This window comes from Hemibagrus wyckioides, linkage group LG25 (assembly GCF_019097595.1).
Source record: "Hemibagrus wyckioides isolate EC202008001 linkage group LG25, SWU_Hwy_1.0, whole genome shotgun sequence".
NCBI classification, from domain to species: domain Eukaryota; kingdom Metazoa; phylum Chordata; class Actinopteri; order Siluriformes; family Bagridae; genus Hemibagrus; species Hemibagrus wyckioides.
In genome coordinates this window covers 1,615,425-1,637,417 of record NC_080734.1, presented here as the reverse complement: position 1 = coordinate 1,637,417, position 21,993 = coordinate 1,615,425, and the positions used below count along the sequence as shown (strand labels likewise).

The window sequence follows — 21,993 nt, the reverse complement described above, 5'->3', positions numbered from 1 at the left end:
AGTTCGCTGCTTGCCTGTGCACCTTCTGGACACCGGCACTGCTCCCTGCCTCTGAGATCTCCTCCAACCTGCTGCTAAGGCTGCCTGCTTCTTTTACTTTCAATTTCTGTTTTAAGAGCACTTATTTGCCTGTCTTTGAACACTTATTTTTGCACACTTAAAACTGCTGATTTATGGCCTCACTGCTGGATAAAACCTACATTTGTGTCACTACAATTTCTCTCCATGTCTGTGTTCTGCCCCTTGCAGCTCTGAGTTGTATCTATCTATCTATCTATCTATCTATCTATCTATCTATCTATCTATCTATCTATCTATTTTCTTAGAGTAAATAAAAAGTTAAATAATTATGAACATGAACATTTTTACATCTCAACATCTGACAAGTTAATATTCTATCAGTACATTTGCAATGCATTACAGAAAATAAATGATTTGTAAATGTAAGATGCCTATAGAGCTATAGGTGTTTATTGTCCTTTTTCTGTTGTTGAGCTGAATGTTTCTGAACACTCAAAGGCAAGGCTGTACACTTAAACTGGAAAACATAATGTTCAAAAATAAATTCAATGTTGGTTGATGTATCAAACTGAGAATAGAGAAATTACTAGTAATTTTTTAAATAAATAAATAAATAATGTGGTGGAAAATTTTAAACTTTCTGTGACAATATATGTACGAGGCTTGTGTATGTGCAGATTGTTATGTATATGTGTGCAAAAGACTTGAAATGTGCTGTTTTTCTTTTTGTAATCATTGAAGACAATATGTCACTTCTAAGCAGAACTAAGATGGCAGGGTAAGGAACTGAGAGAAGACCCCTGCTCTGCAAATATAGCTTGAACTTTTGAACTCATGCAACTTCTGTTAAGAGTGTATGCATAAAAGCAGAGTGAAAGAAAGGGGAATTGCCTCTCACTCGCGGATGCCCTATGTGTGTGTGTGACTGAGACGTCCTGCGCAGTCCTTTTTTTATTAATAAACTTTTCTACTCTTACTATGACTTTAGTCAAGTCTCCAACTTATTTAAATTTGTTTAACCATCGAGGAGCACGATGCCGAGGCCGACATCGACAACCACCAGCTGAAAGATTTCCAAATCCCAGTGGTTGAAGTAGCCAGGGCTGGAGGGGGCCCAATGCTTGTGCACCGACCGTGGACCCCTGCAGACATAGAAGAGGTCCACAAACAGCTTCCAGACCCGAGGGAAGTCAGAAGGAAGAAGTTTGGTGAAGAATTCTCTAACTTCTGCAAAGAATTCAGACCAACCTCAAGCAAGTTAAGGAGACTCCTCGGAAGGAAACTGGGAGTAGATGTCACAAGGCTGAGAATGGTGTGGCCCACAAACCCAACCACAATGACAACACCGGAATGGGAAGATGAGGAAAATGCCCGGTATAGGGTCCTGGTGAATGAGACAGTGACAGCGGCAGAAGCTGCTTTTCCAGTGAGAATGGACATGACTAAGATAGCAATGTGCAAACAGTGAGAATAAGAGACAGTTTCACAATATCTGACCAGACTGATGGAAGTACATGATGCTCACAGCAGTCTAACAAAGCCTGCAGATATGTCTGCTGAAGGGGTGACACCTTATAAGGCACACCTTAGAAATAGCTTCATGAATGGACTAAAAGAAGACATTGCAAGAAAAGTTAAAGACACATGCATAACATGGGACACTGGCCAAGTCACACTGATTGAGCAGCATGCCGTCCAAGCAGAAAAGCTCTTGAATCAAGATAAGCAGAAGAAGCAGAGAAGGTGTGAAGATGACATGCACAAAGCACAGAAGATTCTCCAGATGGTTGCTGTTCAAACCCAACAAGGGCAAAGTTCGGGGAACAGAGGATGAGGTAGAGGAAGTGGACGTGGCAGAGGCAGAGGCAGAGGCCGAGGAGGAGGACCAGGGGGAAGTGGATGTTTCATTTGTGGATCTGAGGAACATTGGATGAAAGACTGTCCCAAGAAGTCGCCTCATCAGAGTCAGCAAAACAACGACAACATGGGGAGATTGAAAAGAAGAGAGGGGAGCGGAGGAGGGGGCTCCAGAAGGGTTGAGTGAGTCACAATCTTTTATGCTATGCAAAGAAGACACGCTTAAGCTAACCCAAACCTCTCCTGTCACTAATATAGTTGTTGTTCAAAATGCTATCTCTTATTTAGAACAAAAATTTGAACCTAAGGGAACTTATGTTAAATATCAGACAGAAGCTTATGCAAAATTGCCCACATTGGTATTTGTAGTTGAGGGAAAACCTGTATGATTTTTGGTAGACTTGGGGGCAGGGAAATCAGTGATTAAGTCTAGTGAATTCACCACACCTCCTAAGCTGAGTGGACGATTTCTGCATTCTGTAGGGGCTTCGGGGTTCTGGTTACAGAACAGTTCTCAGTACCACTAAAAGTGAGCTTAATATTAGCATTTCCAGTGATCACACGGGATTGTGATTGTGTTCTGCTGTGTTAAGTATGATCAGAGCAGCTTGACCTATGTATACGAGTGGAACAGTAAATCGGACACTCGTTGACAAGGCACATGTCCTTATTAACCCAGTATGCACTGACTTCATGGCACCAGACAAATTGCATTGCACAGCACATGCACATGAGGGAGGCATAGATAGTGAATATGAGTCAGAATGGTTCGGAGAAGGTAGGGAACAAGAAGTTTTGTTGTTGAAGAAATTGTTGTGGAATGCGCATTTTTGCGCAGCTGAAGTAGACCTGTCTCGCATAAAAGTTAGAACAGGTAAGCCACACCCATTCACTGTTTGGAATTCGGCCCCGTATGTCTCTCTGGCAAAGCCACCTGATGCCAAATAGAAGGACGTCAGTCCATGGGTTTTAAAGGTTGTGAAACATAGGTACTGGATCCCGACTTCTAACCCAGTGGTCAAATTTAGCCCGGGGGCAAATGCCTATAGCATGTCCCTCAATTGGGTGACTAAGGTAGAGAGAACTGTGGAAATGATTCCTGACAGCAGGCATGAACCATCAGTTTGTGCCACATGTGTTCAATTGGCCATTACAGATCCTAGGTTACAAGGGTTTCCAGAAACATTATGGGAAAACATAAGTATGATGTGGGATTTATAAAGAACTGTCCTCCAGTACAAATAACTCCAAAATCTGACTATAGGCCCTGCAAGCCTCAGTACCCATTGAAACCTGAGGCCATTGCTGGGATAACTCCTCTGTTCAAATCCCTGCTAGAGGCAGGAATTATAATTCCATGTGAAAACTCTCCAGTACGCACTCCTATTTTTCCAGTTAAGAAAATAAGGGCTCCAGGGGAGCCAGAGGAGTGGCGCTTTGTGCAAGATCTGAAAGCTGTGAATGACTCAGTCATTCCTAGAGCTCCTAATGTACCAAATCCCTACACCATACTTATGCAATTAACACCTGAATTCAAGATTCAAGAAGCTTTTATTGTCATTTCAACCACATATAGCTGGCGCAGTACATAGTGAAATGAAACAACGTTTCTCCAGGACCTGGTGCTACATAAACATACAACTACTAGTACAATACAAAACAACAAACAACACCACAGAGCTAGGACAGAAGTTTGTCTTAGCCACGTAAAGTGCACAGTGTGCAGCTAGGTGCAAACAGAGCATAGACAAGACAGTGCAAAAAAGACAATAAATACAATAAAGACAACATAAAAGAACACAGGACACTTAGCGCTGAAAGGAAATAAAAGAATGTGTACTGGAATGTAAGTGAAATAAAATAGATAAAGTGAAATGATGTAGTAAAAAAGTATTGTGCAAAAATATTGTGCAAAAATACACAGCAGCGGTTGAGGTAGTGCAAATAGAATAAACATAAGTATAACTATAGCAGCGGATGACAGGTAGAGGTAGTGCAGTAAGTAATGAACAGTATAAATTATGTGTGTGTGTGTGTGTGTGTGTTTGTGTCCACACAGTCAAGAGAGTGTGTGTGTATCTGTGTGTGAGAGACAGAGAGTTAGTATACAGCTCAGTCCTGAGTGAGAGTGTGTGTGTGTGAGAGAGTGTAGAACAGTTCAGTCCTGAGTGAGAGTGTGTGTGTGTGTGAGAGAGTGTAGAACAGTTCAGTCCTGAGTGAGAGTGTGTGTGTGTGTGAGAGAGTGTAGAACAGTTCAGTCCTGAGTGAGAGTGTGTGTGAGAGTGTAGAACAGTTCAGTCCCGGGTGTTGAGGAGCCTAATGGCTTGAGGAAAGAAACTGTTACACAGTCTGGTTGTGAGGCCCGAATGCTCCGGTACCTCTTTCCAGATGGCAGGAGGGTGAAGAGTGTGTGTGAGGGGTGTGTGGGGTCAGCCACAATGCTGATGGCTTTGTGGATGCAGCGTGCGGTGTAAATGTCTGTGATAGAGGGGAGAGAGACTCCGATGATCTTCTCAGCTGTCCTCACTATCCGCTGAAGGGTCTTGCGATCTGAGACGGTGCAGTTCCCAAACCAGGCAGTGATGCAGCTGCTCAGGACGCTCTCGATGGTCCCTCTGTAGAACACAGACAGGATGGGGGGAGGGAGATGGGCTTTACTCAGCCTCCTCAGGAAGTAGAGGCGCTGCTGGGCTTTCTTGGTGATGGAGCTGGTGTTGAGTGACCAGGTGAAGTTCTCCGCCAGATGGACACCAAGGAATTTGATGCTCTTGACGATCTCCACAGAGGAGCCATCGATGGACAGCGGAGAATGGTCACACTGTGCTCTCCTGAAGTCAACAACCATCTCTTTGGTCTTGTCGACGTTCAGGGAGAGGTTGTTGGCTCTGCACCAGGCTGTTAGATGTTGCACCTCCTCTCTGTATGCTGACTCGTCGTTCTTGCTGATGAGACCCACCACGGTCGTGTCATCAGCGAACTTGACGATGTGGTTGGAGCTGTGCATTGCTGCACAGTCGTGAGTCAGCAGAGTGAACAGCAATGGACTGAGCACACAGCCCTGAGGTGCTCCAGTGCTCAGTGTGGTGGTGCTGGAGATACTGCTCCCGATCCAAGTGCGAATGCAATTGAATGCAAGTGGTTCACGATAGTTGATCTAGCAAATGCATTCTTTAGTGCGCCAATACATAAGGATAGTCGGTTCTGGTTTGTGTTTTTGTTTAATGGAAAATCTTACACTTTCTCCCGACTGGGACAGGGTTACTGTGAATCACCGACTATTTACAATGAGGCACTAAAACAAAGCCTGGATTAAAAGTTAAAGGTAAGTCAAATTTTTAGGGCATTTGATTTCAGGTCAGGGTAAAAAGCTTGAATATAGCCAAGTTGAAGCCATTCAGCAAATGCCAAAACCGGTAACCAAGACACAGCTGATGTCATTTTTGGGTATGTGTTCCAACTGTAGAATGTTCATTCCAGATTATGCAATCCTCGAGGCCCTTCTGAGCGCAATAGCTCACGGGAAGGGTCTACAGGCCGACAGTGCACTTAGTTGGACGCCCGAGGCTGAAAAAGCTTTTATGGCATTGAAAAGAGCTCTGCAGACCACTCCAACATTGGGCATTCCAGATTCGAATAGGCCTTTCATCCAAGCAGTAGATGAAAAACAGGGATGTTTGTCATCAGTCCTACTCCAAGATCATGGGGGCAAGTTGCGCCCAGTGGCTTACTTCTCAGCAAAACTGGATCCAGTGGCAGCTGGGCTACCCATGTGCTTAAGATCTGTTGCAGCTGCAGAAAAAGTGGTAAATGCATCTCGAGATATAGTAGGTTACAGTGAGCTCACACTTTTAGTCCCACACGCCATATCACAACTCCTCCTAGAACAAAAAACAGCACACATGACCACAGCAAGGTGGTTGAAATATAATACAACATTGTTTGAAATGCCTAATATAACTGTGAAAAGATGTACTGTATTAAATCCAGCTACACTTCTTCCTACAGAGGCTGATGGAGAACCGCATGACTGTCAATGTGATTAACAAAATTTGTATCCCAAGGCCAGACATTCAAGAGACGCCACTCCAGAATCCTGACTTGGAACTCTTTGTGGATGGATCCGCACCCAGAGATGCTGACACAGGGCGAAATTGTGTGGGGTTTGCAGTAGTTACACATCATGACACTTTGAAAGCAGAACCACTTCCATCCATCTCGCACAAGCGGCAGAATCGATTGCGCTTACTGAAGCTTGCAAAATAGCAGAGGATAAAACGGTGACCATATACACAGATAGTAGATATGCTTGGGGGGTTGTGTTTGATTTTGGGACACTTTGGAAACATAAATGGTTTTTAACATCCTCAGGTAAGCCCATCACACATCACGTCCTGATATCAGCCCTGCTCAATGCAATCTTACTCCCAAAGACAATTGCAGTGTGTAAATGTGAAGCTCATACTAACAAAAGTGATCCCATTTCACAGGGCAATGCAAAAGCGGATGCAGCTACAAAGGCCGCCGCCAAACTTCCTCTTGCACGCAACCACAGTATGTGTATGACTAACGTTTGTACTCCCACAGCAGACATCAAAGAGTTACAGACATCAGCCACACCAGAGGAAAAGGTAATGTGGAAAAAGGTGGGGTGTTCTGTCACAGACGGGGTTTGGTATGGCCCCAATCAAAAACCATGCTTGCCTAAAAAGCTATTTCCATTCTCGTTCACTTTCCGTCTCAACCATGTGTCAAAAGGAGGGATGTATAACAGTATCTCAAGACATTGGTTCACCAAGGGCTTTACTATTTACTCCCAAAAATTTTGTGAAAAATGTGTTATATGCACAACAAACAATGTGGGGTGGGGCACTAAAATAGCCCAGAGTGCACATCCTCCACCAGAGCGTCCCTTTCAACACTTACAAATGGACTTCATTGAACTAACACCCTGTGAAGGGAAAAAGTACTGCCTTGTGATAGTAGACAAAATGTTCTCAAAATGGGTTGAAGCATTCCCAACGTCCAAACAAGATGCCAGTGCAGTAGCTAAAGTAGCACTGTTGACTGAAATTATTCCTAGTTGGGGCATCCCTGAGAGAATTGGCAGCGATAATGGGACTCCATTTGTTAATCGTGCATTGCAACAAATTAGTGAGTATCTTGGATTTGATTTGAAGCAACACTGTGCCTACCACCCAACAAGTGGAGGTGCAGTGGAGCGTGAAAATGGCACGTTGAAAAACAAATTGGTTAAGTGCTGTGAGGAGACAGGGCTGTCCTGGGTAAAAGCCCTGCCACTCACGCTAATGCACATGAGAACCCGAATAAGAGGAAAAGCTAACCTAAGCCCATTTGAGATACTGTTTGGCAGGCCGCCTAATACAGAGTCGATTCATGGGTCAATCTGAAGATGAAATGCTTGATTATTGCTTGAACTTGTCCTCTGCTTTGTCTGTAGTCCATAAACAGGTGGAGGACGCCCTACCAGAACCCAAACAGACTGACCTCCACGACCTGAAGCCAGGTGACTGGATCATGGTGAAGGACTTCAGGCGGAAGAATTGGAAAGCCAGGAGGAGGCTAGGTCCATTCCAGATCCTGCTAACAACTCAGACAGCAGTTAAGGTAACCTGCAACCTGGATACACACAAGCCACTGCAAGCGAGTTCCAGAGCCAGAGATCAACTAAGATAGAATAGTGACAGTCATGCTGTCCCTGTCGGTGTCCTAAAACCTTGTAAGGGTGGGATGAGTGCTGATCGGGTATACCCACACTCTGAGCACCTGAGCATCAAGAAAGGTGATAGTTCACCATACAGGTAGATAGGACAAACAGTTAAAAACATGGGAAGCTAACTCACTGAATAAAATGAAGGTCCTCACTCTGCTGATAGGGATAAGTCTCAATGTCTGTCCAAGTAAATCACACCCACATAATGTCTTCTGGCAGTTCGCAAACTGGACAGCAAAGCAGCATATGAATGAGTCATGTTACGTGTGCCATGCTCTGCCCACGGCAGTCAATTCACACACGCTGTAACTGTCAACAGCATGGGAAAATACAACGCTCACAGCAGTGGCTCGAACATGTATCACCCCAATGTGTTTGAAATCTAGCAATTTAGATGCGAATCTCACACATGCCACCTATATCAAGCAATCAGGGATTAGGTGGTGCGAGAACAACACAGACAAGGACATGTGTACACGAGTGTTGAGGACAGCCTTATACGGCTATCAAAGAAACGCTGCAGAAATGAGAGGGTTCAAAGCCATTTTTCCACCGCATTTCAAGTTCCCTGCATGTTTCAAGGGCAATGGGAATCAATTCCTGGGTCTAACACATAATTCATCATGTGGAAATACCTACGAATCTTACAGCGGTAATAACAGTTGCAGCAAGAAACCATGTTCAGCATTACATCCCGGAGAAAATGGCACACTTCCTCATAGCGATGATTGGTACTGGGTGTGTGGGCACTGGGTATACACCTTTCTTCCCAAATATTGGAAAGGCATCTGAGCACCTGCGCAATTCAACGGATCCCTGATTTTGTTTACAAACAGTCCCATGGGTTTAATTCACCATTACCGTGCAAAAAGAAAGGCAGACGACGGGTTTCCCCCGCCTGAGCACCAAGTCAAGACAAAATTTGCTAAGTTCTGGGATGCTTTCTTCCCACAGTATGGGGTAACGCAACTGTGGAACCAACTAGAGGTCACCCACTATCAACTAGCCATCTTTGTCAACACCACTAATGCAGTAGTTGAGGACATTAAAAAGGAACTCACAGCACTGCGCCTAACAGCAGTGCAAAATAGAATGGCCCTGGACATAGTACTAGCAAAGGAGGGTGGTGTTTGTCAAATAGTGGGCGACACATGCTGCACTTTTATTCCAGCCAATGATGACAACCATGGGCAGATCTCCACAGCACTGGAAAAGATGCATGAAGTTGCTTATCAACTTAAAGACGATGAAAAAGGCCAAGTGGGCTGGGGACTACAGCATACTTTGTTCGGGCAGTGGGCCCTATACCTCTCCCTAGTGGTACCAGTGGTCATACTCCTGTGCCTATTCGGGCCCTGTTTGATAAAATGCTTACAGAAATGGATGATCAATCAGGTCACCGGATACACCATGTTGCTGCAGACCGACGAGGAGGACGGGAAACACACCATCAGGTCGGTAAGAACAACTAGCTCGCTACAGGGGAATGACATCGAACACCCCTGTCAACCACCTTTCCAAGATGAAGATCCGACTCTGGACTGGCCGCTAGACCCATTGGACAAAGATTATTCACCAACTCTGAATGTGGACACTGATTAAGAAGATGATGTGTAAAACCTGAGTAAAACAGTAATGATGATGCTATTTTCTTACTGAACTCTGCGTACTTGTTAGAGAGTCTTTCCTCTACAAAAACAGCGGTATAGTCTTTTCTACGATGATCTAAATATGTGACAGCATAACTGAAAACTTGGTGGGAAGATTATGATTGATGTTTGTTAGATTATTACTTTATAAAAAGCTTAAAATTTTATTATGTTGTCCCTTAAGGACAAAAGGAGGGATATGTAGTGGAAAATTTTAAACTTTCTGTGATAGTGTGTACAAGGCTTGTGTACGTGCAGATTGTTATGTATATGTGTGCAAAAGACTTGAAATGTGCTGACACTTGTTTTTGCTTTTGTAATCATTGAAGACAATATGTCACTTCTAAGGGGAACTAAGATGGCAGGGTAAGGAACTGATAGGAGACCCCTGCCCTGCAAATATAGCTTGAACTTTTGAACTCATGCAACTTCTGTTAAGAGTGTATGCATAAAAGCAGAGTGAAAGAAAGGGGAAGCGCCTCTCACTCGCGGATGCCCTATGTGTGTGTGTGTGTGTGTGTGTGACTGAGACGTCCTGCGCAGTCCTTTTTTTATTAATAAACTTTTCTACTCTTACTATGACTTTAGTCAAGTCTCCAACTTATTTAAATTTGTTTAACTGATTTCCACCACAATAAATAAATAAATAAATAAATTGCACCTCACATTTTGTTATTAGCTCTGTTTACATGCAGCCTAACAATCCAGTAATAATCTGAATAATATAAAATGTTCATGTACACATCTCAGTTGGAGAAATGGTAGCTCAGTGGTTAAGGCTTTGGACTACTGATTAGAAGGTTGTGAGTTTGAATCCCATGACCACCAAACTGACACAGAAGGCTAGACCTGAGTAGGACTTTAGACCATGAGCAAGAGTTTGGACATGAGGCAGGACTTGAGAAAGATTTTAGATCCTGAAAAGAAGGTGGAGTTTGACTCAGACTCTTTGACAAGTGATAAAAGTTTATCTACTGATTTGTTGTATAAAGAAGGCCACTAAAAGAGTTCAGAGCTTTAGAGAGTTCAGACGTGTGTGTGTGTGTGTGATGATCTTACCTCAGTTTCTCCAGTGTACAGTGTGGATTCTTCAGTCCATCAGAGAGCAGCTTCACTCCTGAATCCTGCAGTTCATTTCCTCTCAGGTCCAGTTCTCTCAGTCTGGAGGAGTTTGAGCTGAGAACTGAGGACAGAGCTCTACAACTTTCCTCTGTCAGCTCACAGTTCCACAGGCTAGAAGACAAATGATGAAACATCAGAACATTGACCTCAAACACATTCTTTATCTTTATTAAAGTAAATAAAAAGTTAAATAATTATGAAAATGAACATTTTTACATCTTAACATTTGACAAGTTAATATTCTATCAGTACATTTGCAATGCATTACAGAAAATAAATGATTTGTAAATGTAAGATGGCTATAGAGCTATAGGTGTTTATTGTCCTTTTTCTGTTGTTACTGGAAAACACTTAAACTGGAAAACATAATGTTCAAAAATAAATTGAATGTTGGTTGATGTGTCAAACTAAGAATAAAGAAATTACTAGTAATTTTTTAAATAAATAAATAAATAAATAAATAAATAAATAAATAAATAAATGTGTCTCTCTCATTAACTAAATCAGAGTCATACAAAGTTACTGGAACAAACTAAATGTTTATGTGAATTGCACCTCACATTTTGTCATTAGCTCTGTTTACATGCAGCCTAACAATCCAGTAATAATCTAAATAATATAAAATGTTCATATACACATTTCAGTTGGAGAAATGGTAGCTCAGTGGTTAAAGCTTTGGACTGCTGAATGGTAGGTTGTGAGTTTGAATCCCAGGACTACCAAACTGACACAGAAGGCTAGACCTGAGTAGGACTTTAGATCCTGAAAAAAAGAGGTCTTTGACAAGTCATAAAAGTTTATCTACTGATTTGTTGTATAAAGAAGGCCACTGAAAGAGTTCAAAGCTTTATACAGATTGAGTTACAGATGTGTACAGAAGCAACACTGCTAACCTAATATCCAGCTTCATTCCTTTAGCAATAACACTGATTCTAAAACTGATACTAACGCTGGTCATAAAATTAGATACTGACAGTAACATATCGTCTTCTAAATGAGGTCTGTTCTCATTGGATGATGTGTCAGGATGCTATCTGGTTGATACAGCATTTCCCAAGTAGAAGTAGTATTTTCATTGCTTCTAGTTAACATCACAAATAGCAAAAACACCAACCTCAGTTAAATATTGTGATGTTATTTATACACTTACATCTCAGTTACTGCTACATGACCACTAAATGTACGCAACACTCTTTTGGTTTGCTAGTTATTTACCTTGGTTTGTATTTTTTACTGCACATCATTAAATAAACTAATCTGCAAAAGGGTTTTTGTGTGTGTGTGTGTGTGATGATCTTACTTCAGTTTCTCCAGTGTACAGTGTGGATTCTTCAGTCCATCAGAGAGCAGCTTCACTCCTGAATCCTGCAGTTTATTTCCTCTCAGGTTCAGTTCTCTCAGTCTGGAGGAGTTTGAGCTGAGAACTGAGGACAGAGCTCTACAGCTTTCCTCTGTCAGGTTACAGTTCCACAGGCTGGAAGAAAAATGATGAAACATCAAAACATTGACCTCAAACACACTCTTTATTAAAGTAAATAAAAAGTTCAATAATTATCAACATGTAATATATCAGTAATTAAATTACAGAAAATAAATAACTTGTAAATGTAATGCCACTATTATTTGTTTTTTACACTGAGGCCAATAATCCAGTTTGTCTGATTTAATTTTGTCCTCATGGAGCTGTTAGTGTTTATTGTCCTGTTTCTGTTGAATGTTTCTGAAGGAAACAAAGGCAAGGCTGTACACTTACACTGGAAAACCTAATATTCAAATATAAATTCTCTGAACACAAATGTTCATTCATACATTCATACTGAGAATTTAGATACTACTAATAAATTTGGAAAAAAAATAGAGACTGTTAACTGAAGTGCTTATGACTTACCAGTCAGAAGCTACGCCCCATCTGAATGGTAAGTCATAACTCAAATCACACTTATGATACCTACTGTTCAACTCATCAGATTGACACAAGTGCACACATAGCATATCCTATAGAAACTGTGTCTATTCCCAGAATAGTGAGATCAAAGAATAAATTCACTCTAGTATAAAGTTCTAGAAATAATCCAGTTTCTAAAGTTTGGGCTTCTAAACATTCCTTACACCCAAAGCATTTATTGTAAATGAAATGATCTCGGATAACAGTCTTGTACTCTGCCTTACCGAAACCTAGCTTAAGTGAAGTGCTTGTTCTTAATGTTGCACTCTCAGACAAAAAAAACCTCTCTTATTTCTTGCTCTGGCCACCATGTACAAACCCCCAGGGACCTACGTGGATTTTCTAAGAGTTTGTACATTTTCTCTAAGACATATTGGTTAATTCTGTTGATTGTAGGAGATTTTAACATTCACACAGACGATGCAGTGATGCGTTAGGACTCATGATATCACGTCACTGATCTATCACATGTCACTGATATTCAACCACAAAGCAATGATATCACAGACCATTAGCTCATTCTGTACACTCTGCATGTAAAACAGATTTTCTGTGTATCACTGCATTATCAACGTGGTAGAAATATTACTTTGACAACTAAAGACAGATTCACAAGTAATCTGCCTGATGTGTCTCAACGTCTTACTATACCCATAACTGCAAATGATGTGGATCAGGGCTCTTCAGCCTGTTTTCCTCTGAGAGCTACTTTGACAACATGAAGATGGTGAAGAGCTACTCCTGTCATTTTTATTTTCACAGCTGTAAGGAAACACACGATTTGGAGGATCTAGGATATATATGCAGGTTTAATCCAAAATAAACAAATCCAAATCGGCAGGCATATAGACGAAAGCAGGAAACATGCGGAAAAGAGTCAAAACCAGAAAACAAAAAACACAGGCAAACAAATACGAATAGTAAAAAACGGAACCAGCAGGAGAGAAGTTAGTGGGTTAGCTATGATACTATAGTCCTGAATAAACCACTGGTAGAAGTTAGCAAACCCCAGGAATCATTGGAGTTCCTTGATCATGGTGGACTTAGACCACTCCGTCACTGCTTGAACCTTACTAGAGTCCATTTCAACTCCCCTTTGTGAAATGACATATTCCAGAAAGGTGATAGTGTCCTTGTGAAACTCACATTTCTCAGCCTTAACATAGAGTTGATGGTGTAATAGATGATTGAGCACAGTACAGACATGAACATGATAGTTGCAGATGGCTGAGTAGATGAGAATGTCATCAATGTACATGATTACATATTTGTTAATCAAGTCCTTGAATATCTCATTGACAAATGCTTGAAAAACAGTAGGAGCATTAGTGAGCCTGTATGGCATAACCTGGTATTTGTAGTGCCCCCTTGTGGTATGAAAGGCTGTCTTCCATTCATTCCCCTCTTTGATACATACCAGATTGTAAGCATTGCGTTTCATGATTCCCTTTATTGTTCTAGGGCTGCCGGGACTAAGGGTAGAGGATCTACCCTTAGAGAGCAGATCTATGGCACAGTCCCAGGAACCATTTGGGGGGGGGGGCTTTCTCCTTGAATACCTCTTGGAGGTCCTGGTACTCCTGTGAGATGTTCAAGGTTCCTAAACTGGACTTTCTATGGAGATGTCAAGGCAGAGGCATGAGACAAAGTTCTTAAAACAATGGTTCAAGCAGTAGGGGGAGCAGTGGATCAACTCTCTTTCTCTCCAGGACATATGTGGGTTGTGGAGCTGAAACCAGGGGAAGCCCAGGATGATGGTGTTAGAAGGACAGGAAATGACATACAACGAGAGCTCCTCGGTTTGAAAGCCATCACTCGGAGAGGGGTGTGTAGGTACAGTTCCTCCACAAGATAGTGGTTGAGCTAGGATCACGGGAGTCAGTTAGGTCAGCTGCAGTTGTTGGACCTGCTCGTTGGCGGTTTGCAGGGCTGCTAGTTGCTCCTGATATGCACGGGTAATTGCTCCTTGGCAAGCCACCACAGGATAGGATGCATAGGATCCATATGTAGGTTTAATCCAAAACAAACAAATCCAAATCGGCAGGCAAATAGATGGAAACGGGAAACACATGGAAAAGAATCAAAACTGGAAAACAAGAAACACAGGCAAACAAATCCAAATAGCAAACTCAAAATACCAGAAAACAAAGCAGAAGACATACACAGATATTGTGGGAGTAACTTTTCTGGTTTAGAGTGTATTTGAATGCATTCTAGTTTGTGTTTGTATAAAATAATAAGAAGCAGAGGACAGTGTGATTGGGTTGTCAGGCAGAGTGAGTAGAGTGAATGACAGTGACATCAGTCTGAAAGGCCTTCTCGGCAGTGGAAGGAACTTGGACATAAGCGTCAATTCTGGCACAGCCAGGGTTGGAGCTGTGGCCAAGGCCATCTTGTCCATCTGTAGTGTAATAGTACCTCCTGAAGAGTGGAGCTTGGGCCTTGAGCAAAATCTGTAGGGAGTCAAGGGTTGAAAGAGATAAAGCTGGGAGTAAATATGAAGAGAAATACATAAGATAATGGCTGGTACAAAATATAATAGAAAAGAGCTATAAAAATAAAAAATTAAGCAACAAAAGACAGATGATTGGCCTTAAAAATTTGATTAAAATGGTATTTGAAAAAGTTAAAAAGTAAAATATAATGGTGTCCATAAAGAATGTGATATTCCAAAAAGTAAGCAAATAGTATAGAGGTGTTGGTTTGGATATTAACAAAAAAATAATAGAAAAGAATAAAAGGACTATGTTTTATGATGTTATTGGAGAGGTTGTTGGGATGTTTATTAGTGAGCAGCTCAATTCTTGTTACCAGAACTGATTGCAAATAAAACCTTGTCTCTGCATTCATCCAGTTTGGTTTTTTTAGTTAGAGTCTTGCTCAACTGAGCTTGTTGGGTCAATGTGGAGTTGGGAGTCAGATAATAGCAAAGTATTAACAGAGCAGTATTAAATAAAGTGCTATTGCATTGAATAAAATGTTTTCCATATTATTTTGGTGACCCCAATGTGATTGTGATATAAGTGATTGGAATAAAACACAGCAAAGCCCCAGCCCTGAGACCTGTGGTCACGGCCGCCACCCACAGACCAGACACTGGGATCCATCTAGGATGAAAGTAAGGCTGAAGCCTGTTTAATTGAAATTCTGCATTAGTTGTGTGTGGTCTGGGGAGGTGGAGGCAGCCTGGGCCGAGGATGGATCAGCTCTGTTTTTATCTTGATAGGGTGATAGTAAGTCAAAGTTATATGAAACCATATGCCCCGCAAGGTTTGGTATGATTGAAAGTCCTGGTGGGTTCCAGTTGGTGTGAGAGAAAGTCCTGTGAAGAAGACACTGTTTTGAAAGCAGAGTTAAGTAACAGGTGAGAAAAAAAAGACAAGCAAAAAAAAAGATCCTGGATCCTGGGTGATAAAGTGGAAGGAATTTATTGAGTATAAGAGAAATATGAACCAAAACAAGAAAAGAAGAGAGAAAAACAGAGAAATACAGAGAAATAAAGCAAAAATAAGAGAAATAGAGAAAAGAGAATAAGAGAAGTAAAAGAGAAATAAAGAGACATAATGAAAATAAGAGAATAAAGAGAAATAAGAGAATAAGAAACAAGAGCAAAATAAGAAGTAAAATCCCCGGTTCCAGGTGATAATGACAAAAGAGAAAAGAGATGAAAAAATAAGAAGAGAAAAAGTGCTGAGTAGAAAATTCCTGGATCCAGGTGTTAGTGAAAAGAAAAAAAGAAACGTAAAATTATAAAAGGGGCCCCGTTGTAAATAAGTTGTGTTTGTCTTTGTTGCTGTGGTAATACTGAGAACTACTGTGTGGCTTTAAGTCTAAGTGATAATGTTGCATGGCTAGTTGTGTGCGCTGTAAATAGTTCTGTGTTTGACTGTTATTTTGGGATGTTAAGAATCACTGTATAACTTTGAAGTGTGATTTTAATGCATTTGAAATGAAGCTGGATTGCATCGGTAAATTGCCGATGGTCATTGCATCGGTAAATCCTGCATCAAAATATACTGCTGTGAATGGAGAGTATACAAGTTGAAGTTAAAACATATGCTTTAGAGATATATAGTAAGAGTAACTAAGAAAAGCAGAATGTGAAATTAAACTGGTTCCAACTTAAAATTAGGATAAATATTGTGTTGAAATGACCATTCACGTATAGAAGGTAAAGACCATGTGCCTGGCAAGCATGTATACTTTATATTACTGTGCGCACACCCAACTGAAAGTACACATGTATGCTGTACCTATATGCTAGTGCTTCTTGATTAGAAACATGTGATCTGACATCCATGGGGTCCATATGTAGAATAATGGAAAAATAAATAAACCAAACACCACCCAGAACAACTTGTCATAGGTTTATTGCACAAGTGTTGCTCACCAGGCATAACCTAAGGGAAAGGGTAGTTAGAAAGAATCCACCTAAAACTTGGTTCTGTGGTCATTCAGTAACCTGTAGAAAGTGCGATCCAGAAGAAACCACACTGCCCTTATTGAAACACTGAAATCCTCCACTGAGCCCTCTGCTAGAATGCTCCTAATTACCTTTTAGGCTGAATAAGCTTTGTTCCTTCAAGATTTATATACAGAAACTAGAGGTTTATGCACACATTTTTGAGATAAGCGAACATACAAGCATAGAGATGGTGTAGTGAGGTGGCAGTCAGAAGATTTGGACAAGAAGGATGAATGCGCAGGACCCTGGGGAGCTTGAGTCGTACCGGCACAGGATTGAGCACCTTGGAAATAGGAAACGAGCCAACAAAGTGTGGAGCGAGCTCCCGGCAGGCAATCTCCAGGGGCAGGTCCCTGGTAGACAGCCAGACCTGCTGGCCAACCCGGTAAGGAGGTGCTGGGCGGCGCTTGCGGTTGGCTCACTGAGCATAGCTCCTAGAGGTCTTTAGCAAAGTTTCACGAGCCTTCCTCCAGACGTGTCGACATCATCTGACCAGGGCCAGGGCGGAGGGAACCGAGGCCTCCAGTTCCTGGGTGGAGAACAGTGGCAGATGATAACCATAAGTGGCTTGGAAAGGTGAGAGGCCAGTGGCAGCTGAGCGTAGGGAGTTGTGGGTATATTCAACCCACACCAAGTTGGCCGACCAGGACATTTGTTCCTCTGCACACCGGATGCGGAGCCCTGCCTCCAATTCTTGATTCAGCTGCTCAGTCTGACCATTGTGGATGAAACCCAGATGACAAGATCCCCAGGAGCTGGCAGAATTCTTTCCAAAAATTGGAGGTAAACTGCGGGCCCCGGGCAGAGACGATGTTGCGTGGAAGGCCACAGAGGCGGAAAACATGCTGGACCATGAGCTGGGTGGTCACCTTGGCAGACAGAAGCTTAGGAAGGGAGATGAAGTGGGCCATCTTGGAAAATCGGTCCACCACCGAGAGAATGGCAGTGTGACCGGCGGATGAAGGAAGGCCAGTGACAAAGTCCATAGAAATGTCTGACCAAGGTCGCTGGGGAACAGGGAGAGGACAGAGGTAGCCTGCTGGAGAGGTCTTGGAGGACACCACTGAAGGACTTGGGAACGGAGGTGATCGGGCACGAATAGCCTACCCCCTGGACAGCCATAAGGAACTGAAAGGCTGGCTGAAGCTTGCTGGACCCTCTGTTCGATGTCAAGGTGGAGGGCTCTGACCACGACAGGGGCTGGGAGGAGACACTAAGCAACTGGTTCCTCCTCGCTGGGGTTAAACTGATGGGACAGAGCATCTGGTTTCCCATTCCCGTTAACAAAGGCGGTAAGACAGGATGAAGTTGAACTGCCCGAAAAAGAGAGCCCAGCGAGCTTGCCTTTGGTTTAGTCTTTTTGCTGTCTGGAAGTATTCCAAATTCTTGTGATCGGTCCAAACGAGGAAGGGTGGTTCAGTGCCCTCTAGCCAGTGACGCCACTCCTCCAATGCCAGCTTGACGGCCAAAAGTTCACGTTCACCGATGGCATAGTTCTGCTCCGAAGGGCAGAGGCGTCATGAGAAGAAGTCAAGTCAAAATCAAAGAAGCTTTATTCTCACTTCAACCATATATAGCTGATGCAGTACACAGTGAAGTGAAACAATGTTCCTCCTAGACCAGAGGTGCTACACATAACACAGACAAAGAACAGTGACGCAGACAAACAGAGCTATGACATAGAAACTATAATTTAAAAATTAAAATTAAACTAAAATTTAAACTATACTTAAGGTGCAGTCTTTAAGAACTAGACATACAACAGAAGTGCACAGGAAGACAAGACAAGACAAGACAAAACAACATATAGGCTGACTTTGTGCAATGAACAAGACAATGTGCAAAGAACAGTGTATAGAGTGATTGCAGATATTAAGGTGACACGTAAACAGGATTAATATAAATATATATAAATGTAAAGTGGCATGTGCGTACAAACAGGACAATTTAGTGTGTGTGTGTATGTCTAACTATGTCCAGCACAGTTCTTTTTTTTTTTGTGCGTGTGTTATGTATGTGTATGTGTGTCCGTGTCCAGCACAGTTCAGTTTTCCTCTGATCAGAAGGTGCAGGGGTGCAGCTTGTTGTCCTTAGGGCTTCTCTGAGATAGGACGGCTCCCACACCCAGGTCGGAAGCATCCACCTTCACCACAAACTGCCGAGTGGGATCCGGTAGGGTCACGATGGGAAAACAAATCTTTGAGTTTAGCGAAGACCTGCTCAGCGTCCGGGGACCAGACAAAAGCATGCAGGGTGGAAGTGAGCCGGTGAAGAGGTGCGGTGACCGTGCTGTAGCCTCGGATGAACTTCCGATAGAAGTTGGCGAAACCCAGGAATTGTTGGAGCTGCTTCCGGGTCTCTGGCCGTGGCCAGTCCCTCATTGCTTTTATCCGCTCAGGGTCCATCTGTACACTACCAGCCAAGAGGATGAACCCCAGAAAGGAGGTCCTGGAGACGTGAAACTCACTCCTCTGCTTTCACGTAGAGATGGATATGAAGCAAGCGCTGGAGCACGGATCGGACATGACGGACATGTTCCTCCAGAGAGCGGGAGAAGATGAGAATGTCATCAAGGTAGACAAAGACAAAACGGTTCAGCATGTCTCTGAGCACATCGTTGACCAGAGCCTGGAACACCGCTGGTGCATTGGTGAGACCAAATGGCATAACCAGTTATTCATAATGTCCTGCGGGGGTGTTGAAGGCAGTTTTCCACTCATCTCCCTCTCTGATGCGAACAAGGTGGTAGGCGTTTCTCAGGTCCAGCTTGGTAAACCCGGAGGCCCCCTGGAGGAGTTCAAAGGCAGAAGACATGAGTGGAAGGGGGTAGCGGTTCTTGACCGTGATGGCGTTCAGGCCCCGGTAGTCGATGCACGGGCGGAGTGACTTGTCTTTCTTCTCAACAAAGAAAAACCCGGCTCCAGCTGGGGATGAGGATGGACGGATAATACTGGCAGCAAGGGGCTCATGGACGTAAGTGTTCATGGCTTCCATCTCGGCTGCCGTCAGATGGTAGAGACGACATGGAGGTAAGGAGATCGATGGCGCAGTCATAAGGGCGGTGCGGCGGTCACGTGGAGGCTCTAGCCTTGCTGAAAACCATACCCAGCTCGTGGTAGTCAGCGGGAACTGAACCGAGGTCTGGAAGGGGCTCATCGACAGGCAGCACTGGGACTGGAGTAGCAGGGCTGAGACAATGCACGTAACAGTGTGTACCCCAGTCCAGCACCCGCCTGCTGGTCCAGTCGATGTGGGGGTTGTGCTTCCGGAGCCAAGGGAACCCGAACATAACTGGAGCGTGGGGTGATGGGCTTACTAAGGAGATTACCCATTCCTGATGGAGCTCAGCAACCACCACATGTAAGGACTTGGTGTGGCAGTGTGCTTGGTGGAGGACATGTCCATCCAGGGCCCAGACCTGGAGTGCTGAGGGTAGAGGTTTGGTCCTGACGCCCAGTTCGCACACCAGCTCTTCATCGAGGAACTCTGAATCAGCCCTATAATCCATGAACACGGCTAACTCATGGACCTGGTCATTAATAGTGATGCTGGCCTTCAGCAGTGGTTTGGAGAAGGCTGGGGCAGAACGGCTCACTGCTGACTCCTCCTTCAATGGCGAGCCCTGCCTTTTGCTGGGCAGGAAACGCTGATATGTCTGGCTTCCCCACAGTAAAGGCAAAGTCCATTTACTCTACACCTCTCTTTCTCCGTGGGGGACAGGTGACGACGACCGATCTTCATGGACTGGGAGGAGGCTTGGATGGTGCCCGCTGTCATCCGTGGTGGTGATGCCGGGGAAGAGTGTGTGGCTGGTTGCGGACTGGGGCGCCAGGGGTGGTGAGGATGCGTCTCTCCCGGATGCGGCGGTCGATGCGGGAGACCAGGGTGATCAGCTCATCCAACTCCGATGGCAGATCGCGGGTGGTGAGCTCGTCCTTGATCCTTGATTCCACCCACTATTGATGGCAGCCTTGCGGAAATCTACAGCAAACTCCGTGACCTGGCTCATCTTAAACAACACCTGCATGGAATCTTGTTGGGGAATGGTGGTGTCGAAAACCTTGTGTAGCTCCCCTGAGAAGGCATCATAGGAGGTACAGATCGTGGACTGCCGCTCCCACTCAGTGGATGCCCACAGTTTGGCTTTACTGGAAAGCAGAGAGATAACGTAGGCCACCTTGGAGCGCTCTGAAGGAGATGAAGAGGGCTGCAGTTCAAACACCACTGCACACTGCATCAGGAACGATCAACAGAGTCCAGGTTCCCCCGCGAAGCACTCTGGATGAGGCAGGTGAGGTTCTCGAGGTGGGGCCAGCACAGGTACAGGCACTACAGGGGTTGGAGGTGCTGGAACCGCCAGGGTGGAAGGTGAAGACGACTGGGAGACATGGCGGATCAGTTTTGGGTGGCTGTGGCCAGGTCCTGGAGCCGGAGCTCATGCTCTTGAGAGGTCTGTGACAGGTTGATCAGGAGTTGCTGCATGTTTGCGACGTCTGCTGGGTTCATGGCTAACCAGATGATACTGTCAGGAATGCACGGATAGGATCCAAATGCAAGACGCACCAGGGGCAGTGAAGAGTCTTTAATGTATAGTGGAGAAACAAATACAGGAACGCAGCCAGTTCATTCAAAAACCTGACACCCAAAAAATACACAGCCACAAAACATAGAGAAATAGGAACACAGAGAAAACAGTTCAATAAGTAAAATGCACTGAAAATAGGTTCTTACAGGGAAATCCTAAACACAAAATCCAAGCAGGATAATCCAAAAACAGGAAGCACAGCAAAGTAATCCCAAAGAGAAAGACCAGGCAAAAATCTGCGCAGGATAATCCAACAGTGCAAATGAGCAGTCCAAAACCCGGCTGGGAAACGGCAAGGGAAAAAAGGCAAGCATAAAGGTGGGACGACTTGCAGCAATGCAGAGATATCATCTGGTGAGGAAGACATGTAGACAGCATGTTTATATACCACTGAAGAGAGGTGAACCCGGAAAAATTCCATCCATGATGACCGCAAATGGTGCGAAGTCGCGAGCCCGGAAGTGTGTGCCGCGATGTCACAAACCCGGAAGTGCATGCCGCGATGGGTGAAATGGACGCGTGTGCTGACAGTAAGTGGGAAAAGGACAGGAATTTACCCATCATTATCAACATACGAACATGATGGGCTAGGATGGGAAGAAGTGGAAATATCAGTAC

General features: G+C 43.8%; 1 protein-coding gene across 7 annotated transcripts in view; it reads right to left on the bottom strand.

The window, feature by feature from the left end:
* The window catches only part of LOC131345738 (NACHT, LRR and PYD domains-containing protein 3-like), a 92,359-nt gene that overhangs the window by 26,278 nt on the left and 44,088 nt on the right, over positions 1–21,993 (bottom strand). For all 7 annotated transcript variants that reach the window (XM_058378783.1, XM_058378782.1, XM_058378779.1 and 4 more), the window contains 2 exons: positions 11,681–11,854; positions 10,318–10,491 (listed from right to left, as the gene is read on the bottom strand). In XM_058378783.1, the coding sequence (XP_058234766.1) occupies positions 10,318–10,491; positions 11,681–11,854 (348 nt within the window). The remainder of the gene's footprint in view (positions 1–10,317; positions 10,492–11,680; positions 11,855–21,993) is intronic.